We start from the raw sequence: 23,269 nt of genomic DNA, 5'->3' as shown, positions 1-23,269 counted from the left end.
ATATCCTTATATTTTACATTAGTGAGAGTATTATTCCACGTGTATAACATGCATGCAATCATCTACGGTACTGGTCTCTTACTCAGACACTCAGCTACTGAAACATCCAGCCTAACATGACATGAAAATGCCCTGACACCCTGAATGAAAATAACTGATCTATGATAAATTACAAGCACACATAGCGCCTGAGTCATTAAGGCACGTATCTGGCTTGTTTTGTGTCCGCATTGTCCGCAAAATCACTCAGCGCATGACGGAACATAACGGAGCAACGTCAAGTCATCTTTGAACACAAAGGACACTTATTTCAACCTACGATTTCGGGGAGGGAATGGGGTGAGGAATGGGGGCGGATGCACATAGTCAGTGTACAGTAAGGGCGATCCCGTGCATCCACGTCCAAGTCTGACTCGAACGGACACAGATGTACGCTGGCTTTCTGCCATATCTCTTGCACCAGCTAGAGGTCTAGTCTAAGTCCTGAGTCCTAGTTATGTCAGTTGCGGAGGCATGCTATAACATGTGTTTGCAAACAGGAGCAACTGTAAAAATGTCTGTTATGTACAGTTGACATTAAGCACGCCCTAACAAATGTCTTTCCAGAAAAAAGTAAAAAACATTTCCTTGTATAATCATAAATGACTATAATTTTGACATTATATATATATATATATATATATATATATATATATATATATATATATAGAGTTTGGTTTTTGTTGTATGCATCCTTTTGACATTTTATTATCCACATAGGTATTGTACATGTCCTACAGTGTCTGGTCTAGCAGGGCAGACTAAACCTACACTCATAGTCATCACTACATGTATCTTGAGATCCGTTCCTTGTTGACTGCGTGCCTTACTGACTTAGGCCCTTAGCGTTTGTCTGCTAAATAGGCAATGGAAGAATGAGGGAACTCTACATTACCACTTGCTGCTCACAAATATGTGTGAATCTTTCATAGATAAGGTTACTATAGTAAATGACTGAACAATTGCCTCTATTCTAGGTATAACTTTCCACCCGCACTCTGCTCTGTGACGCTGTTAGGGCCGGATGAACTGCCAATATCCACACAAACAATCAATATTGAAAATAGAAGGCAAACAGCGGCCATCTTTGTACAGGAGGAGAGCAGCTGCCATCTTTGTACAGGAGAGAATCAGCTGGCAATAGGAAGTGGAAGATTTAAGTCACCGTGTATTTATTAGTGATTTTTAGCGGAACTGAAAGTTCAAGTCTGGGCTTGAAGTTCCACTGTGCACGAGTGAACCACAAGCAAATACCCGCTGAGGCTGGCACGGTTAATCGATCCCTGGAGGGTTGAAACGCATTGGCGAGGATCCTGAGACTGTAGTCTTTGCTGTCCAATCACCTTATGAGGAGTGATCACCCTTTAAGGAGATCCAGAATTAAAGACTTTTATTATAACACGCAGACCATCGGTCCTTTGTGGTAGGCGGCCAATATCTACTACTTAAGGATTTGTGAATGTTTTTATAGATTTTATTGTTTTTTATTATGTCAATAAATTGGAGTGAAAGATAATGCACTATGGGGATTTTTGTTTTCCCTTTTCTCTTCACATGTCCCAATTTTATGAATACGGATACTGAATGAGATCATCTTGATGAAAATATTCTATGGAAATATCTTAATGAGCTGAACTTCATAGAATTTCTGTTACTTTACATTATAACTATAAGTATATATTGGAGTGTATTTCCTCACTGTGTAATGCCTATAGGTGTGGTATCCTATATTATTTATCTAATGGGAGGCAAGGTGGCTAAGTGGTTAGCACTTCTGCCTCACAGCGCTGGGGTCATGAGTTCAATTCATGACCATGGCCTTATCTGTGAGGAGTTTGCATGTTCTCCCTGTGTTTGCGTGGGTTTCCTCCAGGTGCTCTGGTTTCCTCCCACACTCCAAAAACATACTCGTAGGTTAATTGGCTGCTGTCAATTGACCCTAGTCTCTCTCTATCTCTCTCTGTCTGTTTGTGTGTGTATGTTAGGGAATTTAGACTGTAAGGTCCAGTGGGGCAGGGACTGATGTGAGTGAGCTCTCTGTACAGCGCTGCGGAAATAGTGGCGCTTTATAATAAAATGATGATGATGATCTAATATCCACACAAAGTCCCAAACCATCTGAAAAGGTCGGCTCATCCCGATACGTCAGCCAACACTCTCAAATTTGCCCCAGATGTGCTGTGATGGTTTAATATGGCAAACAGTGTGGACTCATGAATTCCAAATGTCATGTTCTTATCCTTGATGTGATAGCCTCATATAACTCCATGAAAATGAGACCTCTTAGGACCGACCGACCTTTTGCTAAGAATGCCTGAACTTGTTAATTCAATAGATCTAATTAAAGCTTTTTAAGTGGACACAAGAGCATTACGCCCTGAATTAAGTGATTAATAAGTACAGTTCCATAGTTTTCCATCTCTATTGTTCTGTTGCTAAAGTGATCTCTCCATTGCTCTGTATGACCCATAATTATAGAAATAACTATGTAAATAACTATGTAAATTAAGTGTTTGCTATCATTTAAATATGGAAAATATGTCAGTTGCTGCAGTGATGGTGAATTTTAATGCAAGTGGAAATTAAACAAGTAGGAATTGCAGAGATAAACCATGTTATCTGTGTAATCTATTAACTGATAGATGCCTGGTGTTTGTATTATTATGTTTAGTCTATTGGCTTATTATGTAATGTACTATGGTTAGATATAGATATTAAATAGATATGAGATAGATAGATAGATAAATAGCTAGATAGATAGATAAATAGATAGATAGATAAATAGATAGATAGGAGATATTAGATAGTGTTATGAGCCGCCGCAACTCTCTCACCGGCCATCGCTATGATGACCGGGACGTCACTTCCGGGTCTCATCCCGGCCTTGCCTAGGCAACGGTCGGGACGCTGTAATAGCTAGCGCTGCGTCCCGGCATTAGGTGCAGCCGGGCTCGTGCGCAATTGTATCAGCTTGAATTCTTTAAGCAGCCCCTGTGGCTGATTACATTGCTGCTTGTTTCCTGCTACCATTGGTCAGTGTCTGTATATAAGGCAGGGAGGGCTTAGCCTCCCTGCCGGTTATAGTTCCCAGTTCCTGTGTCCTAGCCTGCTCCTGTATTACTGTTTGGATTTTCTGTGTATGACCCCTGGCTTCGTTATTGGATTTTGATTCTTGCCTGTTGCCCTGACCTTTGCTGCGTTCCTGGATTTTCCTTAATTGCAGCCAGCTCTGACATCTTGCCGGACTATGACCACGATACCTGCTTCGGACCTAGACCTCGGCTTGTTTCCTGACCACGCTAGACTCTAAACTCCGCTACGGTACGTTCATACATCTGTACTACTCTGAGTTTAAGACCTGGGGGCATCCGAGTACCTGTGAGCATAACGAGCTCTACAGGAAAGGCGGCTGCTATAGGTGAAGACCTCTCCACCCGGATCTACAGGTTTATGATAAGACTGTTAGCCGTAACATTATAACCAACCAGTGAAGAGTGGAAACTGTTTCCATGGATGAAAGCGGGACAAATCCTTTCCCAGCTCAAGTTCTGGCGGGCCAAATCCAAACTCTATCTCAGATGATCCGAGGTCTGTCGCATAGTTTGTCTGCACAAGCCCAGCAAGCTCCCCTGGCCTTTACTGTGGAACCCAAGTTGAACCTGCCAGATCGGTTCTCCGGAGATAGAACCCTATTTCGCAACTTTAAGGAAAGTTGTAAACTTTATTTTTGCCTTAGGCCTCGCTCAGCTGAATTGGAGCTTCAAAGGGCATCATTATATCCCTTTTGCAGGGTGATCCTCAATTCTGGGCATTTAGCCTTGCCCCCACGAGTCCTCCACTACAGTCCATTGATGCATTCTTTGATGCCCTAGGGCTGCTCTATGATGATCCGGACAGATTTGCCTCGGCTGAATCACATCTCAGGGCCCTGAAACAGGGTCGTCGCTCTGCTGAGGAATATTGTGCGGAGTTCAGGCGCAGGGCAATGGACAGCCAATGGAATGATTCGGCACTCTAGAGCCAGTTCCGTTTGGGCCTCTCCGAACAGATAGAACCTCCCTGGTGCAATACCCTGTACCAGCTACACTGGAGAGTCTTATGCAATTGGTCATTAAAATTGACCGCAGATTGAAAGAGCGAAAAGCTGAGAGGGATGCTATGGTTTCCTCGTGCTCTTTTCTAACTCCTCCTGCTGCACCTTTTGAAGCTGCAGAGCTCATGCAGCTAGGTGCTAATCGCCTCACTTCGTAAGAGAAAACCCGGAGACGTACATTAGGCCTTTGCCTTTATTGTGGCAACAGGGGCCATCTCCTCCAAGGCTGTCCCAACAAATCAGACAAGTCGGGAAAAGAACTGGCCTAGGGAATGTGGAAGAGGCTCGTCTAGGTCTGCATATTATCAGGGCTGCCAAGAGGAAGTCAGGGCCCCGGTACAACAAATTCATGGGCCCCCCCTTATAGTCGAGTATGTTAAAAACTTTTTCTGTGGGGTGGTCATGCATTCGGGGACGTGGAAAATGCGCCATTGGGGCGTGGCTAACACATCAAAATCACTAGGTTCTCAATTCGCTGGAGCGTCACATATGTCCAAGCACTCCTGACTTTCAGGACATCTAGCACCACAGTGTAGTATACAAAGAATGCAGTGTGTACACAAAGAGTTCAGTCTTGGCCTGCACCTTACATTGGGCACAACACTCACCAAAAATTGCCATTGTCCCTACTAGAATCACAACATTTCACACACTGTGCTGCTCTCTCCTACCTGTTCTTCTCACTTTCTCCACCTGTGGCTGCTGGTTTCTTTAGTCGCGGCTTGTTTGGATCCTGGAATGTTGAAGGACCTATTTGGAAAAAAAAATGGCTACATTTAAAAATTACAGTCAGCCCCGGAGCTAAATCAATAGTACCCACAATTAATAATTAGGCCTTCCTCCAGCCCCAACATTAAAATAATAGTATTCACATTTAATAAATAAACCTATACTCTTCCTGCAAACAGCAATACCTATTTCCCGCAACCATCACTGCCATTAAATAATTCATAGTCACATTTAATAAATAGACCTCATTCTCCCCAAACTCACCCCCATATTCAATAGCCTCCAAACCACCCCATCTTAAATTAATAGTCCCCACTATTAAATTGCCTCACCGTCACCCAACAAAATAGCGCCCATTAATTAGCCACCACCTACCTCACACTCACTACATTGCAACAAGCCCCCTGTGCCATTACACACACATTACTGTGCCCCTTCATCACAACTACACTGTGCCCCCTTATGCTCACACTGCGCCCTCCATGCTGCTTTCCCCCCCTTCTTTTTCACTCTGTGCCTCTCTCCCCCGTTTTTTTTACTCTCAGACTCTCTGCCCCTTCATTTTCACTCTGTACCTCTCCCCTTTTTTTTTAATCTGTGCCTCTCTCCCCATTTTTTTTTTAATCTGTGCTTCTCTCCCCTTTTTTTTTTTTTTACTCTCAGTCTCTCTCCCCTTTTTCTTTTACTCTGTGCCTCTCTCCCGTTTTTTTTTACTCCCTCTTCTTTATAGCACTGTCCCTTTCTGTTTTCCAGTGGTGCACGCAGGGGGAGTTTCTGGGTCTCCAGAAACCCCCCCCTCCGCTAAAAGGGCCCTACATATCGGTACTGTACTATACAGCAGCTGCGGCGCTGCCTAAGAAGCGTCCGCGGCGGTGCTGTATTGTATACAGCACCGCCGCGGACGCTGCTTTGATAGCGCCGCAGCTGCTGTATAGTACAGTGCAGCCGAAACGGAGCTGCCGCGCATGCAGGGTTTTTTTTTTTTACGGGGTTGGAGGAAACCCCCCCTGAAAAATCCTCTGTGCGCCCCTGTTTTCCTCCCCTTGCTTATCCGTTTCTTTACTTACCTTTTGTTAGCTTCTTTCTTTTCTTCTCTTCTGTCTTCTCTTCTTTCTTCTGGCTTTGTCCTGGCTGCGGCGCTCCTCACTGACTGTCGGGCGTGACTTGATGACGTCACGCCCGACAGTCAGTGTGAATGGAGCAGAGAGGAGAGACGTGGCGCCGCGATCACGTGAGTATGATTTTTCTCACCAACCAGCTTGGCGGACCGATCCCCCCCGCGGGAAAAATATAATAAAATAAATTTAAAAAATCGCAAGAAAGAAAAAAAAAGAATAATTAAAAATTAGCAGCGAGGACCCAGCCCGGGTAAAATGTGCTACTTGAAAAAACTGTCAGTATTTAACTTATGTGCAAAACAGAAAACTAATTTGCACCCCTTGCATTGTAACATGGTTTTGTCCAGGAGACTGAAATAAGATACCTCTTCATTTAAGATCCTTAATTAATCAGGCCCCTAGTTCCTGGCTCTAAACTCCCTTAAGGGAGATTATATTCCCTCTTGATACCAGAAACGCATGCCATGGAGGAGTATATTAAGGAGAATCTTTAAAAGGGCTTTATTAGGCCGTCTAAATCCCCAGTAGGAGCCAGGTTCTCCTTTGTGTCTAAAAAGGACGGTTCTCTTTGACCCTGTATTGATTTCTGTGGCGTAAATAAAATAGATCTTATATGGTTGGATGGATGGATACATAGATAGATAGATAGATAGATAGATAGATAGATAGATAGATAGATAGATAATGATACTAGATAGATAGATAGATGTGAGATAGATGGATAGATAGATAGATATATGTGAGATAGATAGATAGATAGATGTGAGATAGATAGATAGATAGATAGATAGATAGATAGATAGACTATGTGTGTTTGAATTAGCAGAAGATTGATTATATATTTATTCTACATCCGAGTATACAGAGAACGTAACATGTGTTCATCATATAAGAGTACTATTTAGCCTTTAATGCACATGCTTTTCTATGTATGATTAGAATACTAAAAGTAATTCATATTTCAGAGCTGAGCCAGAGCTTGCGGGCGAGTGCATGTGTCGTATTATGCACTTGTCCAACCAATAAAACAGCCCTTAGGACTTAAATCTGTGCAGGACATAAAGCAAGATGTCAAATTAACTGTACCAAAATAATGACTTACCATTAAATGCTCATTAAACATTGATGAAAGTCATACTTTCAATTATCTTCATAAATGGTCTCAGTATTTGCATACAATTTTGTTCCTTGTGCAACAAATGTTTTATTGCTTTTTTCTGACAGAACCAAAATGTGATTTTTTTTTAAAGGATGATGTATGCAGAAAACTATTCAAGGAGGGTTTTATACAATAAAGTTGCGCCAATGTAATGTAGATTCATGTTCCTGTTTGGTTATAAAAAAGCAATATACTATTTTATCATTATTTTTTGACTTGGTAATGTCAGTGAGATGCGACCTTTAACCTGGGTCATGTCAATGCGATGTGACCTTTAACCTTTCACCAATATGGCTGAAAAAGAGGCACTGTGGAGGGAATTGACCTAATTTCTTTCCCAGTACTTACATTACGCCTGTGTATGCCGCTCCTCCTGCAATAATGCAGAAATCATTACATGATGACCATGTTATTCACTGACTAATCACTGTGCACCTCCTCCCAGGGCGCAAATACTGTAGAGGGAACGTCCAAATGCTCAATTTTGGAACAAGGTGCTGAGAGTACTGGGCACAGGGACCCCCCCAAAATGTGGCCAAGATTTGCAATACATTTTGCATGGGGTACAGCAAGAGACATTTTGACAAAACATTTTCATGGCACATTGCACCATAAGCCTGAGAGCAATAACTGTCTGGAACTGGATGTATTATATATCTGATAGTCTGCTGTGGTCTACAATGTGCTTTTTTTCATTTTCACAAATAAATTATCTTTCAAAGGAAATTTCTATGGAGTCAAACTCGATATATAAACAAATGAGTGACGGGACTGATCAGCTTAACTGAAGTTAGATCTTACTATTTGAGTTCACAAAAGTATTCTAGACAATGTGGATATTAAACCAAAACTCGCTGCATGACAACACAAAATAGAGGCCGTAGCCTGGCAAAAACGTATGCCAACCCAGGAGTAATTATTGTGCTTTATTAAATGCATTGTTCTCCTGGCAGAGTAATGGGCAATCGCTGAAGGAGGTGGGTGGACATCCGAGGAGGACTTAGGACACTTCAGCTGCACTTTTTGCAGTGGTCGGATCTCCAACACAGATTGACATTGGCAACATCCGTATGTGGTCTAGTAAGGAGTGTTTATTTCTTGCCCAGGTAACAATAAACCTCATACCTAGTGAGCCCCAAAAGCAAGGCTTGGACTCCTCATCTTTTTGTGTTATTCCTGGTTACGGTCTCATCCAGTAAATGTCCTTGAGGCAGAGGGGCCATTTATTTTGGCCAGGTGGACCGGGATCTTACAGTAGGCACTCATCTGAGAGCCCAACAATATCCCCAGGAGAGACACCCAAGACCCCAGAGACTGCACCCCAACCTGCTATACCGTCACCAGTTTCTCTACAACACCAAGAGTCACCCCCTGGCTCCCCTTGCATCTGACCACTATACAATATTGCAATTCTACAATACAGTGTCCACTTTTAATGTGCATTCTATAATCAATAGCCATCTTCTCAAGTCTATTATAGAACAAAATGCCCCCATTCATATCCACCCTTCACTGGTACCCTATATGCTGGATGAGAGGTCAGAGACACGCACTCTGGGTCTGGAATGCACTGAGCCAATTGTCCTAACCTTCCTCCACTGACCAGAAAGCGAATATGACTTTATTACTGGAGAGGGGTTCTGGGCAACTGGGGACCCCCATTAAAAGAAGCCTCCCAGCATCATTATGACAGACAGCAGGAGTGAGGGTAAATGAGCTGGAGATCTGGTTAACAGCTGGCTGGTGAAAACTGCAATGAGGCCTAAAAGGAGAGATTTATTATGTTTATAACTTGTTTATAGAGTGGGGTTGGGAATATAAGCCATACCCTAGGTGGCACCTGGGCCAGGAATGACCCCAGAAATATACATTGACTTGGGCAATCTTTTGACTGGTGACTGGACGATGAGCTCTATCACCCAATCTCTATGAAGACTTGTAAAATTAAGGTCGTCCTGTGGGGCAAAGTAGATCTGCTGTCTCCAGCTATAGTGAGAAATCCCCACTGTCTGGTCACTGGGGGTACACTATTTCTCTTAAATGTTTGGCTGATTATCTGTGTCTGATATATATATATATTTTTTACATTAATGGTTTTTGATAAAAGTTTAAGGGTGTGTGGGGGGGGGTACAGAAAAAAAGAGGGGGAGAATGGGAGGGGGACATAGCGGGGAGCAGACGAAACAATGAACAACAAATTACAAAATTACTGTTTTAATAGTTGAGCATTGCGGCCATGATGGAGGATCCGGTGTTAGTTGGTTTGGGGGATTCAACTAGGTAACAAAGACGTGGCTGGTGGGATCGGTTGACCTCAGGGGACATATGAGCCTGGATCCTTTACCATCCATTGTGAACTCAGGCAAGGGCATCCACTTAACAATAGGGGTAGATGGTGCCATCAAGTATGAGACACCTAGTGTCTCCATGCTAAAACAAATAAAGTTTTGCAATAATTTTATGGATGATAGGGGGGATGGGTGTTTTCAGAGTTGTGCTATTAAAGCGGTTGAATGATAGGGCACGTCCATGTCTCTGACATTTTTACCTTGCTTATTGAGACATAAGTTGTGTGTACAGAATTAATGTCCAGTGTTATAAAAAACAAAAAAAAATAGTTATAAATATATATTTAAGGATGTCATTATCAAGAAATAAAATTTCCCAGGTAGAGGGCAGGATCGCCCACTGAGCCATCACTGCTGGTGTACTTTGGTCTACGCGTCGGAAAGACCAACCATCAGCAACATTCATTTTAAAAGCTTCACATAGTGCAAGTGATGGTCTTATATTCCCAGTTGTCCAACTTACTGCAGCTCCATCTTTAATATCAACCACTAGCGTCTCTATCAACCGAAGTTCTGCCACCTGGGGAAGCCTGGAGTGGAGATGGAATATCCAGCAGAACGCCCAAAACCATTTCCCAAAATATAACACCATAATATCCATTTTCAGTAGCGTACCTGTTACCTTCCGTGAATAAACGATTGCTCGTTCCTGGAAGAGGGTCCACCATAGCCTCTTTCTGAGTACACAGAGTCAATTATTACCTCTTTTCAAGAGAGGGAACCATAAAAGTTATTCCTCAAACCATGGGCTGTATTTACTCTACAGGCAAATTTGACACGTTCTATAGGTGCACGTTTCAGGGGGCACCAGTGATTGGTTATATTAATTTTATTGTTCTTTTTTTTTTACTTATTTTTTTTTCTACCAGATACAGCTCTGCATATGGACCCTTTGCTTTACACCTAGCCGTGACATTGGATGAGATGTTTTGACACCCAAGACAAACATAACAAATCCTACCCATCCATCAAGGCATTATACAAATACACAAGATGCATTCATATGGCTGCTGCTTTACATTAACGTTTAAATGAAATGTAATCTCTCTGAATGTTCCGATGGTTTAAATGCATCCAACAAGCTCTGGAAGAGCAACGAATCCTCCTTCTTGATGTTGTTCACAGGCAGACTTCACATGAAAAGGAAGGATCAGTGGCTAATCTAAGTGGGTGCAGGGTATGAGGAAATTGGAATTTCAGGACTCTACAAGCTCACGTCCTGAACACTCCGAACTATTGACAAATTGGCAGTTGAAACAACCAACAAGCCCCCACAGATTTGCTGCCTTAGGCAAGTGCCTCCCTAGGCCTTTGTAATAGTTGCAGTTGTGATGATATCGTTGTACTCTGTTATTAAATGATGTTTAATTGTTATCATGAAACTATTTTTGATTCAGTAAAAAAACAAACAAACATTTGTTTAATGGACAGATCACCCAAAGTTTACAAAACAGAAAACTCAACTCGCAATAAATCAAAAGCAATAGGTTTTATTACGGTCACCAAAATAGTAATGTAGAAACAGACACCCCTCGTTACTCGGGCTGGAAACGGACTACAACTCGCACTGTGGGCGCCAGCCGGGGTGACGCAGGTAATCTATTACCTGTAATAAATACTTTTCAACTATCCTAGTAACTGGATCTGCTCTAACACATCTTTGCTGAGCTACAGAAGATGAAATGACTCTGAACATAAATCTGCCATTAAACATGCAATTAATATGGATTCTATCATTTCATTCATTTCTACATTGTCTCAAATTATTACACACCATTTATCTCACACCACTCTTCCGCTGACAAATCGGTTTCCATTAAAAAAATATATTACGGTTCAGGATTAAAGGGATCAAACGGCTAGGATGGACCCAATCTGCTGTAAATATGGAAGCAAGATCATTTTATAGGTCACCTGAAAGGACGGCACTGAATGTAGAGTTCAGACAACGCTGAAGAACTGTGTCCATGCAGGAATTACAGGGACAATGTCTCTTGTTGTGGTTTGTACACACCGGTACTGACATTTTCATTTATTTTTCATAACAATCATTAAAACACATAAAAGTGACATGTGTAATTAAGTCTTGAAGTCCCCTGTATCTCATTATTATGATAATTAAACTATGTTGAGCAGTATTTTAGGAGAAAAACTTAAAAGTTAAACTAATGAAGGAGGCAGCCTTAAAGTGGAGAAAGGTTAAATTTTTTTGAAGTTTGACGATTTTAAAGTTTTTTCTACGTTGCCTACATTTGCATTGTGGGTGCAAATTTTGGAACGTTTCCATTTTATGGTGGCTGTTCCTAAATCCGTAGAGTGTGTGCCATTTAAACCAGTGGCGGATCCAGGGGGGCGATCGGGGCAACCGCCTCCCCCCCCCCTCCCTTTTTTGAAGTCCTTCAAATTTGAATCCAAGACACAGATCAAGACGGGTGGAGGGGGCAGGGCTAATTGCGGGTGGTGGGTGGGGTTTTCCGGGCCCAGCCAATCAGAATGAAGGAGGGGCGTGATTATGCAAAATGCCCCCACCAAAAAAAAAAATTACGTCTAGGTCCGCCCTTGCGTTGAACTTCACTGGATGCACTACAATATTTTGCGCTTCGTAAAAAGGCCTTACTGGGTCTAGGCAGCAATTCCGTATAGAAGTTTTTCTTTCTTTTCTTTAAATGCACACATTATAATATCACAGCCTCTGTTGGTCAACAGGCTCAATACTGCAGTGTGTGTTTGACCTGGTAATAATGCTCTTGTAAATCGATTAGACTATTATCAGACAAGTCGGCAAATGAGATCAGAACACAAGACACTACCACACTAAGCAGCCCCAGTGAGACGGAAAGAGAAACAAGTGCTCGGACTGCGCAACTTAACGCCAGATCGCACCGGCCGCCTACAATGGTACATTGATCGCATCCATCAGGACGAGAGGCAGGGTCAGCCTGTGTGTGACTGACTTTTCCAACAGCAACCAATAAAACATTTTCCTTTACTGCGGGTCATTCAGTCAAGGTATAATTTATGCAGTGGTGTGTGTCTATTTGCACAATAGCGCAGAGATTTATAGCCGTTAGCTTGACATAGGAGCAGTAACATTCTACGAGAACATAGGGAATAGGGTGTGTACTTTTCAGTGTGCATGGACCAAATAAGTAGAAATACAAAAGTACTATATTCGTTCCTTATTTATTTTTAGCTTTGGGTTTTTCTTACAAAACCCTGCTCAGCTCACGTTCTTTCTATTATAATTCATGAAAGTGGGGACATTAGTGCTGTCTTCATATCGTCTAAAAATCTGATACTGTATGTACGTTACTGCCTTTGGGGCTTCTTGTATAGACTCTGTATTACTTACATCTTGATGTGCACTGAACTTTGTATTTGATAACAATTGGGTTTTACACAATATTTCATTTGGTGATAGTTTTTTCTCCTGCAGATCTGAAATGAACAGCGTAATCTCAACGTCAATCCCTTCTCTAAAAATATGGAATTTTCGCCTCTCATGTCATTTACATACGTCGCTCAGTAAAATATAATGTCGCTTTTGTGGATCTAACGTAATCACAGCCAATGGGTTGCACAAATGCACGTACGGTCCAGCAAAACTAAATACTTGACCTGCGGACTCCAATCCATGATACCACATTACCAATTGCAGGAATGGTGCACTGTGGTCCTCATAGACTCATTTTCACTAGCTCAATCAAAGGTAATTGATGACAAGTTGCAATAAGTTACTGCACTGTACATTTTTACTGTAAATAGCCCCCTCTGTCTAGATTTCAAAGTCAATACCCCTCCGCCCAAAAAAAAAATACTTACAAAAATATAAGTTTCATTTTAAATGGCAGCTGCTAATTATATTGGTCATCGGGATATTATATCAAGACAGCAAAAGTTAATTTAATTTTCTGTTGTGTTAGTCACATACTTATGGGAAGAGCTAACTATCTAGCAATATACTTTTCTTTTTAGGGTAAAAACTTGATTAAATTCTGCAAATGCCCAGTGCATTGTTTAAATCATGCAAAATCCTCACAACATTATTCTTGTATTTACCTCTGCCATTGTCTTACTCTCATAACTTTAAAATTATAGAAAGATTTGAACATTATTTAACCGAAATATATTATGCAATTCTAACACTGTTACAATTACTTTTTTTTTTTTTCCACCTGATAAAGAAACATTGTTCATTGAAGAAGCACAAAATATCTCTTATATAAGAACTTCCCTGCCAGTCATTGATGGGGTTACTTTGTTTTGAATAATAGTTGTTTTATCAACCAGAGGACAAATAGGGCATCTCACTATGATAATTGTAATCGGGACAAACTTTTTGCACCAGTTTGTAGTCTATGCTGAAAAAAGCGATATAAATGCAGATGACTTTGAAGGGTTTTGAACACAACCAGGAAACGTGGCTCTGGGTCTGTTCTTGATAACAGATCTTAGCGGGGTCAAAGTTGCACAACGCCGTCTTCTTCGCCCTGTCCGTTTTCTCGTACTCAATCCTGCAGTTAAACGACTTGGAGTCCTTGTTCTCTTGAGTCGACTGAGGAGACGTTTCAAACTCCACCACTTTGGAAGGTGGGACCAGGCTCACCGAAACATTCCCAAGTCCCGTTGAATTATGGCGGAAGTAAACGCTGAATGTCCCGTTTCCGTGGTCAACAATTTTGCCTGTGATAAGCAGGTTCAACTTGACAGTTTTGATATTCGAATGAAAATCCCCCCAGCCAAACATTTTTTTGAATTTACCCGTTTTTACGATGGGCCGACGTTTAGTCCGTACGAGCGACTCTTGGTTATCGGTGATGTTGGAGAGCCAATTCCAGAAGTGTTCCGTGGTATCGAAATACGAGAGCTGAGCTTGTCTTTGAAGAGCTGATTGTTTGACAAACAGACGGAGGGGGCTGTGGAGTCGGGCGTGGGCCACATTGCTCACAAAGTTTTCCGAGGCATCCTTGTCTTCCCACTTTAATGCGTCTGTAGCTCGTATTAATTCTTTGTCGCACAAAATCTGTTTCAATAAAAACAAAAATATGTTACATTAAAAGGAACAAATTACATAGCAGAATGAACAAAGTTGGCATACCATTAAAGTTGTTTTAAACCTTCAAATGTCTATCATATTTCTTTTCTTTCCAGCCATGTCTTCGTATCACCAGGCAGAGCTTTTCATTTGTGTTGCTCATGGACATGACATAAAATATAATAAAGGTATTATTGTATCCAGTGCACTAATCCCATCTATGTGAGATCCAAGGGCAACAGAAAGAAATGACTCTGCTCAATGATATAGATACATGTGTGAAAAACACAGAAGTAAACCAGTTCCTTGAACATGTCAATTGTGAGTTTGGTGTATGGTTTTGCTGAGCCCCACCCCCATATACCCCCCCCTCCATCACCCGGATCACTACTTGCAGAAGTTGGCAAATATGAGGTATTTTAGGAGAGGATTGTGAATCCCTGAGCAAAACAAAATGTAATAGTACATGGTTTAGTTTTCGTTTGCGGTTAATCGTTCCAAATTTAAACTTCCTTAAAAGTGCATGATACAAATAACATGATAGTAGAAATAGGAAACTAACAAGTCATAAGATAGATGTGAGGGTAAATTAATTTCGAAATGAAAAAAAATGTTTTTTTTGCAAAAGTGTTGTACACTCACAAAGTATTTTCTACAGACATTTGTACAAGACATTGACATAATCATTAATAATATAGACACGTTTTAACAACAACATGTTTGTAAATGAGAACATCTTCAGGACATGAGGGATGGTTATTGACTGTATCTTAAAGTTCTATGACTGGTATTAAAACATTAGGGGGTAGATATACCAAAGCTTGCAAAAAAGGAAAAGTGGAGATATTGCTTATAGCAACCAATCAGATACTACCTATCATTTATCTAGTACATTCTGGAAAATGATAGCGAGAATCTGATTGGTTGCTATGGGCAACATCTCTACTTTTCTTTTTTAGAATCTTTAGTAAATCTATCCTTAGATCTGTGACCTTCTAGCCTTGAAATTTAATATACTATAGACAGTTGTAAGTTGCTGGCCACAAATGAAAAACAACTTTGCAATCTTGAGATCACTTGGTTTATTCTCCTGGCCTTCCTGCGTCTTTTACCACCTACACTGTTTTGTCTTTTTAACTTTCTTCTATATTTTTCAGCCTTATATTTATATATTGTATTCATAAAGTTGTCTCCCCTCCTTTGGTCGTGAACACACTTCCCATACTATTGTCGTGATCATCATTTTCCACTCAATAACCACTTATTTTCAGTTGCTTGCCAATCTTTGATTCTGCTCTTTTATTCAACAATATTCTGCTAGTGAACAAATCTTAGAAACATTGTCAGGATCCCTCCCCTTCTCAGTCATGAGACCACTAAAACTTCACACGCCCTTTTCATTTCTCATTGAGACTATTGTAACCTTCTCCTTAATTGTCTCCTTCAAACAATTGCATTCTGGTCTCCATGTTTGTAATCATAATATATTCACACTTTCATGATAATTACGCAACTTGGTAGCTCTTAATATTTCAGTAAGTGTTACATAAACTATGATAATTACAGAGAGGTCCGTTAGAAGCATGGGCATATATGCCGATTCCACATGACAATTAAAGAGTAGAAGCAGAGATGCCTGTAGGGATCATTGATCTATATGAAAATGCATGGTTTATATAGGAGCCATACACCCAAAATGCTGATAATACACGTTAAATTGACATTGAACACATCACATGAGATTTGTTATAATGGCATGAGATGCATTACTTGTTAATTTAATGTTCATTACATGAGTATATTAGAGTAAATTGTATTGTGGTTATAATATTCCTCCATATTTCCATATTGCAGCGTACATTAGACATATAGGGCCCGATTCAAATCTGAACGCAGCTTACACTCAAGTTGCGGTAAAAGTTCTGTACTGAACTTGAGCATATTTCCGCTCATATTCAAATCCAAGTGCATCTCAAGATGCGCATTGTTACGTGTTGTATGTTGATAGACACAACACATATGTGTAATATAAGGTCACATCAGAATGTATACCAAAAAAATTATATTGTAAAATAAACAAACAAGTCAAAACAGTATAATCATTAATAAGAAAAATATGCTTGGTAAAAAAAAAATAAAAAAATTCTTGAAAATTTGTTTATTGCGTTTTTTTAGGGATACAAAAATTAAAAAGGGAAGGAAGGGGTGTAAAGAATCCAAACAGGACCAATGGTAATCTGATAATAAATATATTTGTATATAAACTTAAATTTAAACATTATTCACAAATATATATATAAATCATAAACAATATAGTAAAGAGGAGAAATTAGGTCCTTTGGGCGAGGGTCCTAAGAGGTGAGGAATAAAAGTAGGTAATTGAAGGAAATGAGAGGAGGGAGGAGAACGGGGGCTGTTAGTAGAGGATAGTAGGGGATGGAAACCAGAAAGTGTATGAAGGAGTTAGGAGTGTGGATTATTCTATAGTTCTGTTGTGAAATAGGAGGTAGAGGAGAACTGGAGGGGACAGTATTATGAATAATACTGGTGATATGTTCCATTTTATGTATTTACTGTATTAAAAAAAATAATATATATTTTTTCTGAAAATCTGGCAAATACATAAAGATGCTTGCAGTGTGCACTGTACATACAATGCATTTTATAGTCTACTTGCCCAATAGCTGGCGCAAATTATATGGCTGAAAGAAGCGTACTTCATACATGCCGGCTTTTTGACCATGTCCTCTGGGAGGACAGGTTATGTGTCAGGGGTAGGAGGGGGCGTGGTGACGTATTTAGCTCCACCCCCACGATAAAATGCCAAAATTCACGACATTGAATAGCGGGGGTGGGGCTTAATGACGTGATTAAGCCCCACCCCCTGATATTCAATGCCGTGAATATCAGCATTTTTTTAGGTTTGCCTACTCTTCCAGGAGTCTGGGAGGACTCCCCGAAATTCGGGAGCCTCCCAGGAAATTCCATGAGAGTAGGCAGGTATGGCATACTTACAAGAAACCCACGACTTAATTCGGCCACATCTGCATGCCCCCGCCACGCCCTTAGTGTACATCACCTACGTTCATCAGCCCCATCGAACTCCTGTTCTGCTCTTCAAGTCACAGGCAGATGTAAGTGTCATTTAGTTCAGACATGCATTACATGCAGTTGCATTCATTGAAGTAACCGCCATTTCAGAGCATGCGCAAGGCGATCTCATGAAAGACACAGCACGCAAATGGACTTGCGTTCTAAATGAATCAGGCTCACAGTGTATACAGTATGTTTTACGTTCACATAATCTGTTCCACCCCTTTCTCACTTATTACGTTCACATAATCTGTTCCACCCCTTTCTCACTTATTTACAGACAATAAAAGATTATTTTGAAGCTTTTCGAACACTTTTAATACCAAAACTATGGAGAGAATTAACGAAAATTTCACTTTGAAAAGAAAAATCACCGCACTTAATCTGTCTGAGCGCACGGATCTCTGAGCATTTATCATGACTTGCCTAATTTGTGTCTTGGCACTGCTTATGAATTTCACAAAAGCGTCTGTACCCACTAGATTCACTGATATTATTGTCGCTTCAGTGTGCAGCGCTGCAAGATTAATACCATGAATTTGTTTTACATCAATTATAACTCGGCATTGACATTCCTTTTGTTGGAGAATGCTGACAGGTCTCACAATACGCGTCAGGACCAGGGAAGTATCAGACGGCCAAAATTTTTTTTTTACTTTTCTTTGTTTTCTATAGTTTTGACTGTACTGATTGTTAATTTTCTGGCTGACGGACAGGTATAAAAAGATCATTATGTGGTGAGTTGCAATGAAGCAACATATTTTTACATGCTAACTTACTGCAATATTCCCTCTTCCGCTTTTATCAAGAGAATGCAAAACTGGGTATTTATTAAATACATCAAGGTATCATTGGAAATTAATTGTTGATCATTAAATGTAGGTGCATTGCTTGGAAATAAATTAAAATGTAATAAGCTAGGGGGTAGCAGGGATAATTAGGGACCGGGACAATAAACACACGCTGTTAGTGTACTCTCTATTCTATTCTGTATTCTCTATTCCTGTCCCTTCAATGCAGATATCCGTTATTAAAATGTATTTTTGTTACAAATATATATTTACAAAATGTTATCATAAAACATGGCTTTAAACTAAGTATTTTAAAAATTATGAAAACTCTAATTTAATAACACAATGAAAACAGCAATAGCCAATCAAATGTAAGCTTATTAGTTTAACTCACACTAGACTAAATCTAATATCTGATTGGTTGCCATGGGTTACAACACATCTGTCCTATTTACTCCATGTTATTCAATAAATAATAAATGACGTTTTGAAATATAATGACTTTAGCAGAATCTCTCTCTCTTCAGTGTTGTGTAAGTGGAATTTCAATAAACTTGTCAATTTATTGTATTAGGAAAATATATTCATAGTTTGTAAATATTGAAATGTCCTCAACATGAAAGAGGAGTGATATTTTCAAAACTGATCTGTTAAATAATTTGCCTCATTGGGGGAATCCAGTGTACTCAGCCCAACCACACAACAGAATGAATTAACGTTTGTTGTCCCAGCTTAATTCCGCAAATTGCAAATTTACAAATACAATGCGGAATGGAAAATTGAAACCCGAAAATTGTATCACTGGAAATTGGTGTCTCTATGAAATGTCCTGTTCCCACACCAAACTCCATTCCTGCTTTATTTATGATCCTGCTTACCTTCCCTCACCACTACTCGTGCAGTCAATAGAGAACATTTTCCTACGATGTGTGTGTACCTGTCGCTTACACAGTGGAAGTGGCCATTTTGCTGGTTGTACAGACATGATTCACAAAGAATCTGCAGTGATCAAATCCACTAGCAGGTTTGGTGCTACCATTAGGTGAATATAAATGGTTGTCTAGCTTACTGTAGGTTAGGGGGTGCCTGAAACACTGGATAAGTCATCCAGTGATCATTGGACCCATCCCCCACGGCAAAATGTCATTGCGCCATTTAATCACAGGAGTCAAATGACACAACTCACAGTGGGTCGAATAATCAATGCCCCCATCCTGCTCACTTCATAGGTTATGGGAGAATTGTCTGCTGTTCCAGGAGTCTGGGGGACCTACCCGGAGTCTCACAGACATCTCTGTTGAGCGGGTGAATACTAGAGATGCTCAGGCTCGGTTCCCCGAGGACCGAACACACCCGAACTTTGCAGATCCTAGTACCATGCCGGCTTCGGTACTTTCGCACGCCCTCGGAATTGAAAATGAGGCAAAACGTCATTGTTACGTCGTCAGATCTCGGAAGCTTTGGATTCTATAAGTACCGCCCTCCATGGCGATCATGCGCCATTTCACAGAGGGACACATAAGGGGTAGCACAGTTCTTGGCAGTCTCTAGTGTAGTTGGGCAGCGTCATAGGTAGAAATGAAAGAGGAGGGGTAGCAGTGTTCTTCAAAGTCTTCAGTGACATTCAGGAGAGCTCCATTGCTCCAGTGCTAATTGCATTGCTGAAATACAAATAATAGGTCTGGCAGGCTAGGTGTCTTAAATCTGCAGTCTTTGTTTGCAAGTGTATGAAAATACTAATATTGTGACCTGTGAGGTGGTCAAAATTGACTGCAAATTAAAATTAGTGTTATTGAGGTTAATAATAATGTAGGGGGGGGGGGGGAAGCAAAAATGTGCGATTTTAGAATAAATAAATAAATAAATATTGGTATCCAAAACCAAAAACACACAAGGGCGGTTTTGCCAAAACCAAAACACAAAGTTAATCCAGATCCAAAACCAGAACACGGGGCTCAGTGAACATCTCTAGTGAGTACGGCTACCATGTCACAGCCAAGCACCACACTGCCAGTCTGTGAAGACGAGGATGCTGTCCCTACCTCCTGCCCACCAAGGTAATGGGGGGGTGGAGGTGCCGTTTCCGGGGCAGGGAAGGGGACCGGGACCTTGCAATAAAATGCCAACAGCTACACTAGAAGCATATTTTACAGAGTATTAGTAACAGTGGTACATGCAGGTTTCTGCTTTTTTGGCAATGATATTATAAACACCAACCATTATTTATATTAAATTATAAGTTTATGATGCAATGTTTTCAATAATAACCACATGTGTTGTAATACTTAAAAGATGGTTAAAATAAAGATGGATGCACTGGTACAGCAAGCTGACAATATATATATAAAAATCTGCACAAACTGCTTAAAACAAAACACAATTAATGACAATGCCTCTTTTGGGTGCTGCGGAGGGCAGGAAGTTTGGGAAATACTTGGTATTCAGAAAGTAAAACAATTTCAGTCTTACGGTACATTGCAGTGATATGGGAAGCAAAGAGATCGTCATTATGTAAATGTGAATCTTAATGAGCGGTTTTGGTGCCGGGATTGGGACCGATCAGCAAGTTTCAGTTCGGTAGGAAAAACAGTTGTGTTTTTAGTGTATTTCTTGTTCTAACATGTATTTGCTGGTGGATGGACCACTTGTTTCCTGCCCGTCTTCATGTTTACTTTAAACTATATATTTTGGAGATCTTCTAACAAAATTTCTAAGGGCAGATTTACTAAAATTTCTAAAAAGGAAAAGAGGAGGTGTTGCCCATAGCAACCAATCAGATTCTAGCTATTATTTACCTAGTACATTCTAGAACAGTGATGGCTAACCTGTGACACTCCAGGTGTTGTGAAACTACAAGTCCCAGCATGCTTTGCCAGCTATCAGCTAGTTATCTACTGGCAAAGTATGCTGGGGCTTGTAGTTTCACAGGTTAGCCATCACTGTTCTAGAACATGATAGCAAGAATATGCTTGGTTGCTATGGGCAACATCTCCACTTTTAGAAGGTTTGATAAATCTCCCCCAAAGTAAATGGCAACATTGCGGAATAGTTTTCAGAGACCTTTTGCGGTCATCTATTCCAGGGCGTGGCAGGGGCTTGATGATACAATTTGCCCTTTGGATCTACTCTCTGGGATCTCCCGGAGGAGATATTCCAATAGTAGCCAAGTATGATCAGGTGATACTGACCGATCCCCATCATATTTACTGAATGTGATGAGAGTCTACTTTTTTTTGCATTTTAAATATTCCTTTTCAACAATTGTTAATGAATAAAGGCTAGACGGTTAGAATAGGTGGTTAGGATTGCATCTAACATGCAAATAAGTGGAATGTTATTTTGCTGTTGGTTAATACTGAAAAATATAGACATATATTTCCATGGAAAAATCTGTAAAAACCCGAATCTCTTCCTTGGGTTTTATGGACAGTTGGCAGCTATGAAGAGGAAATCTGCTCAGGGTCCTGTACAATGACGCATAGTGCGCACAAGTTGCCTATATTTCCGTTCTCAGGGCCAGCGCTACTGCTAGGTGAACCGAGGTGGCTTTCTAACTTGCCACAGGTTAGGGGGCACCTAAATCATTGAATGAGTCCTATAATGTCACTTTAGTATTTTCATTTTCACTGTGTCGCCCCGACACCTAGTGCAGTTCTTTCCTGGGAAGCTGCCGGCTGCTACGTCTCCATTTTGGAAATGGGCATCAAGAGGTGTGGTGCCCAAAGTTCCAAGAAGAGATATCGCCCCCTCCCCTGCTCCACACAAGGTAAGGGGCAGCACCTATAGGAAGGTCTTGCCTAGTCTCTAAATTAATCCACCTCTATCTGTAACCCTTCCCGGACTGGTGCATCGTACACCTAGAGCCTGATTCATTAAAGCAAAAAAAAATAAAAATGAGTAACTTTGCACCTTGGCAAAACCATGTTGCATTAGAGGGGGAGCTAAATTTAAAATGTGGCGACATATTTATATTTGCGATAGGGCATGTCCTACCTAGATCTACTTTAAATTTCAGTGTAAACCTAAAGCTATCAAGTATTTGTGTGCTACATGAAAAAGCAGCCAGTATTTAACTTGTGTGCAAATAATAAACTAATTTGCACCCCTTGCATTGTAACATGGCTTTATCCAGGAGAAAACGTACTCATTTCTTTTACTTACATTCCTTAATGAATCAGGCCCCTAATGTCTGCAATGTTATTTATTAAGCCCATTGTAAAGTGACATTCTGACATCATAAAGCAGCAGTTCTCTGCATGTAGGTATCCATGGCTGCGTATAGATGTGCATGACAAGATGGCAGCCATTATGGAATGTGCCACCTAGTGTGGGGACCACTATCTTAGTCCAGAGTTTAATACTTTTATACTGCTAGTCGAAATGCCTGTATAGTTAACCATACATTTCATTTTACCAACACTTTATATTTGGATATTCGGACCACAGGATCAAGGAAATATTGGTATCTATCTTCTCTCATAAATGAATATGATATTTCTATTGAAGGCTTCCTATTGTAAGTCATCTCAAGGTCAGCTTGTTTTGCGAGTTCCCAGCTATGTTTGTTTATTTTATACTGGGGAAAAATAAATTTTACCCACTTGTTATTTTTTGGTTGTTGTTATGCCCAAGTACTCAGCATATTAACCAGACGCTTGGATTAGACGATCCTTATGCATACCTCCCAAATGTCCAGACTGCAACAGGGGTGGGGCTTAATCAAACTTGAACAGTTTTATGTAAATTTGAGCATTCAAGGGCGGAATTTGGCTGGAACCGGGGGGCGGGGCTTATTTTTGCCCCTATTTTGTGATTCTAAATATTGGGAGGTATGCTTTTGCTTAGCTTTCAAGAATGCATGGGC

At 40.5% G+C, this 23,269-nt stretch overlaps 2 protein-coding genes across 2 annotated transcripts in view; one reads left to right on the top strand and one right to left on the bottom strand.

Annotated features, from left to right (window-relative positions):
• SPOPL (speckle type BTB/POZ protein like) overlaps nt 1–23,269 on the top strand; it is a 76,381-nt gene that overhangs the window by 31,605 nt on the left and 21,507 nt on the right. The gene's annotated exons all lie outside the window — the stretch shown is intronic.
• The window catches only part of NXPH2 (neurexophilin 2), a 76,005-nt gene continuing 66,174 nt past the window's right edge, over nt 13,439–23,269 (bottom strand). Inside the window, exon 3 of the mRNA XM_075180939.1 lies at nt 13,439–14,509. Within this exon, the coding sequence (XP_075037040.1) occupies nt 13,769–14,509 (741 nt within the window). The 3' untranslated portion in view covers nt 13,439–13,768. The remainder of the gene's footprint in view (nt 14,510–23,269) is intronic.

Source organism: Mixophyes fleayi, chromosome 7 (assembly GCF_038048845.1).
Source record: "Mixophyes fleayi isolate aMixFle1 chromosome 7, aMixFle1.hap1, whole genome shotgun sequence".
Taxonomy (NCBI): Eukaryota; Metazoa; Chordata; class Amphibia; order Anura; family Limnodynastidae; genus Mixophyes; species Mixophyes fleayi.
The sequence above is the reverse complement of the archived record's forward strand: the minus strand, read 5'-3'. Positions and strand labels throughout refer to the sequence as shown.